The sequence below is a fragment of the Salmo trutta genome, chromosome 40 (assembly GCF_901001165.1).
Source record: "Salmo trutta chromosome 40, fSalTru1.1, whole genome shotgun sequence".
In the NCBI taxonomy this organism is placed as follows: domain Eukaryota; kingdom Metazoa; phylum Chordata; class Actinopteri; order Salmoniformes; family Salmonidae; genus Salmo; species Salmo trutta.
The window spans coordinates 3604902-3616990 of NC_042996.1; the positions used below are offsets into that span (position 1 = coordinate 3604902).

General features: G+C 47.0%; 1 protein-coding gene across 1 annotated transcript in view; it reads left to right on the plus strand.

Annotated features, from left to right (window-relative positions):
- exoc4 (exocyst complex component 4) overlaps nt 1-12089 on the plus strand; it is a 283169-nt gene that overhangs the window by 37980 nt on the left and 233100 nt on the right. Inside the window, 2 exon segments of the mRNA XM_029742408.1 lie at nt 1056-1302; nt 10378-10552. Coding sequence (XP_029598268.1) covers nt 1056-1302; nt 10378-10552 — 422 coding nt within the window.

Sequence of the window (12089 nt, forward strand, 5' to 3'; positions counted from 1 at the left end):
CCCCACTAACCTCTGTCCTTATGCCAGCCACACCCCCAATACAGTCGCAATGCCAGCCTTAGAAAAACCTAACCCCTCCCCATACCCCTGTCCTTCTGCCAATCTACCCTCTACCAACCCCCTGTCTCCACCTCTGAGCCTACCATCCAACTGATCACTTTCTCCCCTATAATTGCTGCTGTTTGTGGGGAGTCAGTTGACTAACTCAGGTAGAGAGAGAGAGAAGCCTCTTAATTCACACCCAGGGCCTAAGTCATTTCCCTGCGCTAACTGCACTTCCCTCTCGCATTATTATGGCAAAACGCAAGCAATTAGCCGCCGCCGCGTGCTAAGTGCCATGTGCCACGATGACGATGGCATAACTCTCCAGCTTTTGTCGACAACGCTGCTTCGTCTAATGGCCTCGGCGCACATCATTTAGTAGCTGGTAATTGTAGTTATTATGACGTGAAAAAAGTAGTCGCTGGCAGGAGAAATAGTCTATTAACGTCACATAAACATTAACTCTCTTAACGTACCCCGCTTACAACGCTTTGAAAGGAAAACGGAGGCTGTTTCATCAGATTGGAATTAGAACGTAGCCCTGCTGTTACTCTCAATTTAGCAAGCTAATGCGGCGAGGTCTGAGAGGGAGGGAGAGAGGGAGGGGGTTGAGGTGCTGATCAGGGAGGTAAAGGTGAAGAAGTGTTGTGGGGATGTTTTCATTTGATCCAAACACTCACAAGTTTGTGATGAAGAGGTGAAAGCCTAGTAGTGAGTGGTGAGATGTACGGGGTTGTTATGGTGATGATAATACTACTGTATGGCATTGAGAGGGGAGAGATGACAGTAGGACTAGGATGATGTTTATGAAGATGGATGATGATGATGATGATGGTTACAACTATGACAACTCATTCTTTCATGTGTGTCTCTAGGAAGTTTCATGAGTATGATGGCTTTCAAATAGTACCACATCCTGTAGCTCTAGTATCTCTCTCTCCCTCCGTCACTTCCCATGTTTTCTATCTATCCATCTCTACTTCTCTCTCACTCTGTGTCACTCCCTCTTTCAGTGCGTGAGCTGCAGGCGCACCACGAGGCCCGCGAGGACCCTGACGTGCACCCGGAGGAGAACACCCAAGAGTTCATGGGCGTCCTCATCAAAGGCCTGGCCAAGCTCAAGAAGATCCCGGAGGCTGTCAAGGCCATCATGGAGCGCCTGGAGCCTGAGCTGAAGCAGATACTGAAGAGATCCACTACCCAGATAGCTGATCACGCCTACCAGAGAGGAGAGAACCTAGCCACAGAGAGCCAGCCCAGGTAGGGAGGGGTGGAGGGAAGGTGGTAGGAGTGGATGGTGGGATGACAGACCATGCCTACCAGAGAGGAGAGAACCTAGCCACAGAGAGCCAGCCCAGGTAGGGAGGGATGGATGGAGGGAAGGTGGTAGGAGTGGATGGTGGGATGACAGACCATGCCAACCAGAGAGGAGAGAACCTAGCCACAGAGAGCCAGCCCAGGTAGGGAGGGGTGGAGGGGTGGAGGGAAGGTAGTAGGAGTGGATGGTGGTATGACAGGCCATGCCTACCAGAGAGGAGAGAACCTAGCCACAGAGAGCCAGCCCAGGTAGGGAGGGGTGGAGGGGTGGAGGGAAGGTAGTAGGAGTGGATGGTGGTATGACAGGCCATGCCTACCAGAGAGGAGAGAACCTAGCCACAGAGAGCCAGCCCAGGTAGGGAGGGGTGGAGGGGTGGAGGGAAGGTAGTAGGAGTGGATGGTGGTATGACAGGTCATGCCTACCAGAGAGGAGAGAACCTAGCCACAGAGAGCCAGCCCAGGTAGGGAGGGGTGGAGGGGTGGAGGGAAGGTAGTAGGAGTGGATGGTGGTATGACAGGCCATGCCTACCAGAGAGGAGAGAACCTAGCCACAGAGAGCCAGCCCAGGTAGGGAGGGGTGGAGGGGTGGAGGGAAGGTAGTAGGAGTGGATGGTGGTATGACAGACCATGCCTACCAGAGAGGAGAGAACCTAGCCACAGAGAGCCAGCCCAGGTAGGGAGGGATGAAGGGATGGAGGGGATGGAGGTAGGGATGGAGGGGTGCAGGTAGGAGTGCAGGTAGGGTGGAGGGGGAGGGAGGCGGGATGCAGGTAAGGGTGGAGGGAAGGCTGGAGGGTGGGATGGAGGGATGGAGGTAGGGGTGGAGGTAGGGGTGGATGGTGGGATGACAGACCATGCCTACCAGAGAGGAGAGAACCTGGCCACAGAGTGACAGCCCAGGTGAGGAAAGAGGGGGGGAAATGTGTTTGGTTATTCAGTGAGAAAAGGTGTGGGTGGAGGAGAAGAAATAAGGGGACGGGGTTTGGGGACATTGGCCCTGTTTGAAAATGTGAAAATTAAATGCTTCTTTCCTTCCTTGAAGTGACCACTAATCTCACATGACTGGATAGGTGAGAAATATGTGAAAACCTCAATTTTTACCTATCTAATCATGTGGAATTTGTGATTTCTTCAAGGAGGGAATATTGTGGGTTTTCAAACAGGGCCTTTGGGTGTATAGTTTTGTCCAACTCACTGGCTAAGGTGAGGTAGCAGCAGTGGAGGAGAGGTACTGTATGGGTCTGAGGTGAGGTAGGAACAGTGGAGGAGAGGTACTGTATGGGTCTGAGGTGAGGTAGCAGCAGTGGAGGAGAGGTACTGTATGGGTCTGAGGTGAGGTAGGAACAGTAGAGGAGAGGTACTGTATGGGTCTGAGGTGAGGTAGGAACAGTGGAGGAGAGGTACTGTATGGGTCTGAGGTGAGGTAGGAACAGTAGAGGAGAGGTACTGTATGGGTCTGAGGTGAGGTAGGAACAGTGGAGGAGAGGTACTGTGTGGGTCTGAGGTGAGGTAGGAACAGTGGAGGAGAGGTACTGTATGTGTCTGAGGTGAGGTAGGAACAGTGGAGGAGAGGTACTGTGTGGGTCTGAGGTGAGGTAGGAACAGTAGAGGAGAGGTACTGTATGGGTCTGAGGTGAGGTAGGAACAGTGGAGGAGAGGTATGTTCTCCATCTCCTCAGCCTCCTCTGTTCTCCCTCTCCTCAGCCTCCTCTGTTCTCCCTCTCCTCAGCCTCCTCTGTTCTCCCTCTCCTCAGTCTCCTCTCCGCAGAAAAAAAACAGGAAAGCAAAAGATACTGGAAGAGAAGGGATATAATGACGGCACTTAAGAAAGCACTTACCTTCAGCTGAGATGAACACTTGTTTTTTTTGGACTCCGTTTCTCTCGTTTTTTTCTCCGTCTGTTTTCACGGTGTCTGTGTGTGTAAGTTGTGCCCTCTAATCCTAGCCGTTCTCCACGTTTCAGGAGGTGGTCGTTGGTTCACCTGTCCTGAAGCATTGTGACTACAGGGTTTAGGTTAGTGCTGAGACCTTGGCTGCATTTCATTCCAGAAAGGTTATCTCCCTCTTCTCTTTCCTAGTTGCTTACTCCCCTTCACGGATCTGACACGACTGGATAGGTGAAGGCAATATGGAGGAAACTAGGTAGAGTTTTAACTAACACCTACCCAGTTAGTCAATATAGAGGAAACTAGGTAGAGTTTTAACTAACACCTACCCAGTTAGTCAATATAGAGGAAACTAGGTAGAGTTTTAACTAACACCTACCCAGTTAGTCAATATAGAGGAAACTAGGTAGAGTTTTAAACACCTACCCAGTTAGGCAATATGGAGGAAACTAGGTAGAGTTTTAACTAACACCTACCCAGTTAGTCAATATGGAGGAAACTAGGTAGAGTTTAACTAACACCTACCCAGTTAGTCAATATAGAGGAAACTAGGTAGAGTTTTAACTAACACCTACCCAGTTAGTCAATATAGAGGAAACTAGGTAGAGTTTTAACTAACACCTACCCAGTTAGTCAATATAGAGGAAACTAGGTAGAGTTTTAAACACCTACCCAGTTAGGCAATATGGAGGAAACTAGGTAGAGTTTTAACTAACACCTACCCAGTTAGTCAATATGGAGGAAACTAGGTAGAGTTTAACTAACACCTACCCAGTTAGTCAATATAGAGGAAACTAGGTAGAGTTTTAACTAACACCTACCCAGTTAGTCAGTATAGAGGAAACGAGGTAGAGTTTTAACACCTACCCAGTTAGTCAATATGGAGGAAACGAGGTAGAGTTTTAACACCTACCCAGTTAGTCAATATAGAGGAAACTAGGTAGAGTTTTAACACCTACCCAGTTAGTCAATATGGAGGAAACTAGGTAGAGTTTTAACACCTACCCAGTTAGTCAATATAGAGGAAACGAGGTAGAGTTTTAACACCTACCCAGTTAGTCAATATAGAGGAAACTAGGTAGAGTTTTAACACCTACCCAGTTAGTCAATATGGAGGAAACTAGGTAGAGTTTTAACACCTACCCAGTTAGTCAATATGAAGGAAACTAGGTAGAGTTTTAACACCTACCCAGTTAGTCAATATAGAGGAAACTAGGTAGAGTTTTAACTAACACCTACCCAGTTAGTCAATATGGAGGAAACTAGGTAGAGTTTTAACTAACACCTACCCAGTTAGTCAATATGGAGGAAACTAGGTAGAGTTTAACTAACACCTACCCAGTTAGTCAATATGGAGGAAACTAGGTAGAGTTTTAACTAACACCTACCCAGTTAGTCAATATGGAGGAAACTAGGTAGAGTTTTAACTAACACCTACCCAGTTAGTCAATATGGAGGAAACTAGGTAGAGTTTTAACTAACACCTACCCAGTTAGTCAATATGGAGGAAACTAGGTAGAGTTTTAACTAACACCTACCCAGTTAGTCAATATGGAGGAAACTAGGTAGAGTTTTAACTAACACCTACCCAGTTAGTCAATATAGAGGAAACTAGGTAGAGTTAACTAACACCTACCCAGTTAGTCAATATAGAGGAAACTAGGTAGATTTTTAAACACCTACCCAGTTAGTCAATATAGAGGAAACTAGGTAGAGTTTTAACTAACACCTACCCAGTTAGTCAATATGGAGGAAACTAGGTAGAGTTTAACTAACACCTACCCAGTTAGTCAATATGGAGGAAACTAGGTAGAGTTTTAACACCTACCCAGTTAGTCAATATAGAGGAAACTAGGTAGAGTTTTAACACCTACCCAGTTAGTCAATATAGAGGAAACTAGGTAGAGTTTTAACTAACACCTACCCAGTTAGTCAATATGGAGGAAACTAGGTAGAGTTTTAACTAACACCTACCCAGTTAGTCAATATGGAGGAAACTAGGTAGAGTTTTAACTAACACCTACCCAGTTAGTCAATATAGAGGAAACTAGGTAGAGTTTTAACTAACACCTACCCAGTTAGTCAATATAGAGGAAACTAGGTAGAGTTTTAACTAACACCTACCCAGTTAGTCAATATAGAGGAAACTAGGTAGAGTTTTAACTAACACCTACCCAGTTAGTCAATATAGAGGAAACTAGGTAGAGTTTTAACACCTACCCAGTTAGTCAATATAGAGGAAACTAGGTAGAGTTTTAACTAACACCTACCCAGTTAGTCAATATGGAGGAAACTAGGTAGTTTTAACACCTACCCAGTTAGTCAATATAGAGGAAACTAGGTAGAGTTTTAACTAACACCTACCCAGTTAGTCAATATGGAGGAAACTAGGTAGAGTTTTAACTAACACCTACCCAGTTAGTCAATATAGAGGAAACTAGGTAGAGTTTTAACACCTACCCAGTTAGTCAATATGGAGGAAACTAGGTAGAGTTTAACTAACACCTACCCAGTTAGTCAATATGGAGGAAACTAGGTAGAGTTTTAACACCTACCCAGTTAGTCAATATGGAGGAAACTAGGTAGAGTTTCAACACCTACCCAGTTAGTCAATATAGAGGAAACTAGGTAGAGTTTTAACACCTACCCAGTTAGTCAATATAGAGGAAACTTGGTGAAGTTTTAACACCTACCCAGTTAGTCTCTGATCTGTTAAGGGGAGTGAACAAGGGCAAAAGGGAGGGGACAAGTTTTTGGGACGCTATGCAACACCAGGGATTGTCAGACGTTTAGTCAGACAGCCAATCAGGTGTTAAACACAGTAGAGGCGGGACATTTGGGACAACACCTGCCATCGACCATGAAAAAACAGACACACTGCTGCTTTAAACATAAACATGCCAAGATGCGTACACACACACACACACACACAGTCCATTGATGTTGTAGCATTTAAAAGAGACTGTGTTGTTACTCTGTCAGAGATGTTGGGTCAGGCCTTGGCTCCCATCGTGTGCTGAATCTGATCTGACTCCAGTATAGGACAACACAGTGCAGCTTGTTTTCAACCCCACCTTCTCCATATCCTTGTTACTTTAGTGTGTGTATGTACGTGTGTTTGTGCGCACACACACAAGTTCAAGCCGAGGCCCGTTGCTATGGAAACCCCTATAGAAGAAGTGTAGCAAGGTGTTCTGTCTTGCATAATGAGCAACACATAGATGGTGCTGTTCAGTAGACAATGCCCAGCGTATTGCACAGCATCTCTAAAGGGTTCCTGTAAAACATCCTCAGTGTGCAGTCCTTTGATTTGAATACCGATCTAGAGCCTATTTCCTGTGCTTTGTCTCTTCTTCTAATCTGATAGTAGAGGAATTTGTTTGACATGGTGATATGGGGGCAGTAAGATAGCTACCCAGATGGTGTCACAGACATCTTGGATTGTCATATTGAAGATCTGTTGGTGTTTATCCTGGTTAGACTTGCAACTTTCTGATAACTTTCCCCAAATTCCCAGGTTTTTTAGAAATCTGGGTTAGAAGCCTGGGAATGTTGCTACCCTGGTACATACAGTATGTCTGCTGATGCAGCTAGCCAGGTTATGGACTATGGCTGATCATATAGCCAGTTTATTTCATATAGCCAGTGTTGTGTGTGTCGGGCTGTTGACCTGGCACAGTCACTTAGCGTAATGGTTCCTGTGAAGACACCACAGGGGACAATAAATAACATTCTCCTGGGTGAGTTAGGGTCCCAGCTAGCCCACCTCACACACACACACACACACACACACACACACACACACACACACACACATTCACTCAACACACACATATGTATTAATACACAGACTAATTCACACTTAAACACATACACACACACACCCTGAATGACCGCTTGACCGCAGTGCGTGATCCCTCCTCTCTCTGGAGACCCTCTCTCTCCCGTCCATCACCTGGGTGTCCGTGTGGTCCATCCTTCAGGGAATTTAGAAGATCTATTAGAATGGCCTGCTGTGTGAGATAACGAGGGGAATAGGGCTCTCTCTCCTTCTCTGCTCTGTAAAACCAGAGATTCATCACATGGAACGAGGGATGAGGGAAGAGAACAGGTGAAAGGTCAGAACCTGGTGGGGGGGGCTGTGTGTGTGTGTGTGTGTGTGTGTGTGTGTGTGTGTGTGTGTGTGTGTGTGTGTGTGCAAGTGTGTGTGTGTGGAACAGAGATCCCATTGTATCTCCTCACCACATAAGATGGACCCCTCATGCTCACTGAGGTATGTCTCATTGTGATTTGTACCTGTCCCTAACCATTCATAACATACACCCTCTCTGTCTGTCCCTAACCATTCATAACATACACCCTCCCTGTCTGTCTGTCCCTAACCATTCATAACATACACCCTCCCTCCCTCCCTCCCTCCCTCCCTCCCTCCCTCCCTCCCTCCCTCCCTCCCTCCCTCCCTGTCTGTCTGTCTGTCTGTCTGTCTGTCTGTCTGTCCCTAACCATTCATAACATACACCCTCCCTGTCTGTCTGTCTGTCCCTAACCATTCATAACATACACCCTCTCTGTCTGTCCCTAACCATTCATAACATACACCCTCCCTGTCTGTCTGTCCCTAACCATTCATAACATGCACCCACCCTGTCTGTCTGTCCCTAACCATTCATAACATACACCCTCCCTGTCTGTCTGTCCCTAACCATTCATAACATACACCCACCCTGTCTGTCTGTCCCTAACCATTCATAACATACACCCACCCTGTCTGTCTGTCCCTAACCATTCATAACATACACCCTCCCTGTCTGTCTGTCTGTCCCTAACCATTCATAACATACACCCTCCCTGTCTGTCCCTAACCATTCATAACATACACCCACCCTGTCTGTCTGTCCCTAACCATTCATAACATACACCCTCCCTCCCTCCCTCCCTCCCTCCCTCCCTCCCTCCCTCCCTCCCTCCCTCCCTCCCTCCCTCCCTCCCTCCCTCCCTCCCTGTCTGTCTGTCTGTCTGTCTGTCTGTCTGTCTGTCTGTCTGTCTGTCTGTCTGTCTGTCTGTCTGTCTGTCTGTCTGTCCCTAACCATTCATAACATACACCCACCCTGTCTGCCTGTCCCTAACCATTCATAACATACACCCTCCCTCCCTCCCTCCCTCCCTGTCTCCCTCCCTCCCTCCCTGTCTCCCTCCCTCCCTCCCTGTCTCCCTCCCTCCCTCCCTGTCTCCCTCCCTCCCTCCCTGTCTCCCTCCCTCCCTGTCTCCCTCCCTCCCTGTCTCCCTCCCTCCCTGTCTCCCTCCCTCCCTGTCTCCCTCCCTGTCTCCCTCCCTGTCTCCCTCCCTCCCTGTCTCCCTCCCTCCCTGTCTCCCTCCCTGTCTCCCTCCCTCCCTCCCTCCCTCCCTCCCTGTCTCCCTCCCTGTCTCCCTGTCTGTCTGTCTGTCTGTCTGTCTGTCTGTCTGTCTGTCTGTCTGTCTGTCCCTAACCATTCATAACATACACTCCCTATCCCTAACCATTCATAACATACACCCTCCGTCTCTGTCCCTAACCATTCATAACATACACCCTCCGTCTGTGTCTGTCCCTAACCATTCATAACATACACCCTCCCTGTCTGTCCCTAACCGTTCATAACATACACCCTCCCTGTCTACCAGTCCAGTGATGAACTACCAACCAAACACCCTCCATCCATCTCTCTCTCTCTTTCTCACATCCTTCATTTTCCCCCACCCAATATTATTTTCATGTAACATTCATCTAAAGTTTAAAAAGGTAGGCGAAGATCCCATGTCTCTCCCAAACTCACTCAGCCTCTGGTGTATATGTACCGTTCAGATCCGGCACGGAGTTTAGCCCAACCTTCCTCACTAAATAAAGTCAGAAGTGTCCCCACATCCCTGAAAAGAAAAGCACCAGATGTGTGTGAGTCCTAGTGGAACCAGAGACTTTGACAGATGCTGCTAATTGTAGTCAGAGCCAGCTGCCTCTGTGTGACTGGGGTAACACTCTGCCAGTACCTCCACTGTTCTTTTCAACCGCTCAGCCCAAACCAGCTACCTGGATGAGGCTCCTTTTGCCTGCCGATTGAAGTAGATTTCTGAATGTTTATTAAGTTAATGAATTGTAGTTGTTGCTGAGGCAGGTTGGTTAACGCCACACGTACAAAGCCTGAGGCCTGAGGAGACTCTAAACTCAAAGCTAATGTCTGGATCGGTGGGCTGACGGCTTTACTTCACTACCTGTTTGGTCACTTTTCCTCTCTAGGCTCTAGTGTTGTGTATTTCAGGTCAGAATACAGTATGCTTAGAGAGAAGACTTACATTGTTAAATACTTCTCCTCAGATATGTAGTACCTTACTACAGCGAAGTGCTTCACTCCTGTTCCAACAGATATATGCACTTAACCAACCACAATTAAGAGAATACTTATTGAATGTTACGTCTTTACATTGAAAGATTGGTCCTTGTGTGGACTGGTGGAGGCTGAAGTACTCTACTAAAGAGCAGGTTTGAATCAGAAATATAATTTCATAATTTAGCTTTAGCGTTGAGCTGAGGTCAGAATGGTTTTGACTACTATGCATTAGCTTGTCCGTTAGTAGTCAGTTATTGAATGAGTCAATGAGAGTAGAGAGGAGCTTTTACACCTGGAGGCTGACAGGAGTGGTGCTGCCTTGGAGAGACCTCCTGATGGTCCACCATCAGTGGTCCAGGATCAGTTGTCTTTACCTCTGTTCTAACTCTAAACCTGTGTGAGCCTCACAATGCAACTGACCTGGGATGAATTGATAAGAACAGTTTGCATTTCTGTTTGAATATCAACCGTCCTCCCTTCCTTAACGTAATCACTCTAACACTGAGGTGAAACCTTAGGAAGGAAGAAAGGATGCATTTGAAAGGAATTCAAACTGGGCCTTAGTACCTGCTGCATCTTAGCACCCTATTCCAATACTCTTCAACTGTATCATTCATTTCCTCCCTTCCTTGAAGTAATTTCAGAAGGAAGGAAGGAGGCATTATGAGTATTCTAACGGGGCCAGTGTTTGGGCTGTGTATTGCAGCTTCTTCACCTGTTATCCCACCAGCCGTCCTCACCACAGCCTCGCTCTCTGCTGCCCTCTGCAGGCTGCTGCTGGAACTGCTGGAGCTGCTGTTTGACAAGTTCAACGCGGTGGCTGCGGCCCACAGTGTGGTGCTGACCCACCTGCAGCAGATCGTGGTGTCCCCCAACGGAGCCCAGGAGGGCATCAAGCTCTATGAGCAAGCCGACGTCTCTGCTAAGATCCAGACCGTGCTCCAGGTCAGTTCAAGTTTAAAATGTCAAGTTTTGAATGCATCACAGTCCCGAATCCCTGCACCACACAAACACACAAATAAAAAATATCAACCAAGATCCATCTGCCGTTCTGTGTATCCATAAAGATTCACGGATGATTTGCACACATGTGGTTAAACCTTTAGACTGTGAAAGCATAGATTAGGCTTCCATGAGCAGGAATGATCACACATGATGCTAACTAGGAGAGACAAGACTCACTGTTCTGACATGAACTACAATGACAAAAACAGATAAAGCTTTACCTTTAGTGACGACAATCTTTACTAATGCTGGTTGACTATTTACTGTACACGTTCATTGTAGAAATCAATCTGGTTCTTCATATGCGGCCCGGGGGGTGTGTGACTGTGAAAGCATGCCGTATCCATAGCAAGAGGGATGTAGGCTAATTCCTTGAGAGAATGCTGTTAACTCTGTGTGTGTTGTGCATCCAGCTATGAATCCTGGCAGTGTTTCACCCAACACTCGTTTGTGCAGCCAGTCAATGTTGTCTTTCTTTTCAAAGAAGAGATTATTCTTGTGGGACGAGTGCTGAGAACATGAAAGTACATCAGTTGAAATGTAGTTCCTGAGCTATCTACACACAAACGTGTGCATGGGCCATGCTGCACGCGCAAGTACACACACGTGTATAAAAAAAAACACATTGCAACACACACAGTCAAACAAACACACACAAGCACACACAATAACTCTCTCCCCTAGTCTAGTCAGTGTGTACTGGGGGCGCCTGCCTTACATGGGTGTTCCTCAGGGATGTGTCATAGGTCACTTCCAAACAGCTGCTCATCTCCTCAGCCAATCAGACGGGAGCAGAGAGCAAACACAGTGCAGCCGACATGCACCAATTAAAGGACTGCAATTAAACCAGGCAATTGGGAAAAGTGCCTGTTCCTATGTGTGTCACAACTAAAATCAACCCCACTGTATTATTTGTATTTTTTTTCGATTCCTAATCTGACACGATGATGAAATCCATAGCGCTTGATTTCTTCCGTCGCGTTCTAAGACGTAAGCCTGTGTGTAGGTGGACACATTTAAGAGTGTAGTGAAGTGTCGAAATGAGTGGAAGGATGAGAACGGAACACAGGTCTGATGATGAAACGGAGGAGCCAGAGGGGACGTTGGCTCGGGAACAGCCAGTTACCTGGGGAAGTGTTCCAGTAACGTGTAGCTAGCTATCCCCTGTGGAGAGAGTCATTGTGAGGTGCAGCTCCAGGGTTTTATCCCGTCACACATGTGAGTGATGGCTGGGCTCCAGCTTGAGCTCTGAGCATTAAAGAGCCTACAGCCAAACTACAGATGGAGGAGTTGAGGATCCACATTATGGTTCGAGGACTGGTTTTCTAGATATGGTCTCTGACTGCTCACTCCAGACCAGTCTGCTGCCATGCAGCTTGGTCTGTATGGATTAGGCTTCCAATGACACAAACCCATATAGCCTTACCTTTAGTGACCACAATCTTTACTAATGTGGATTGACTATTTACTGTACACG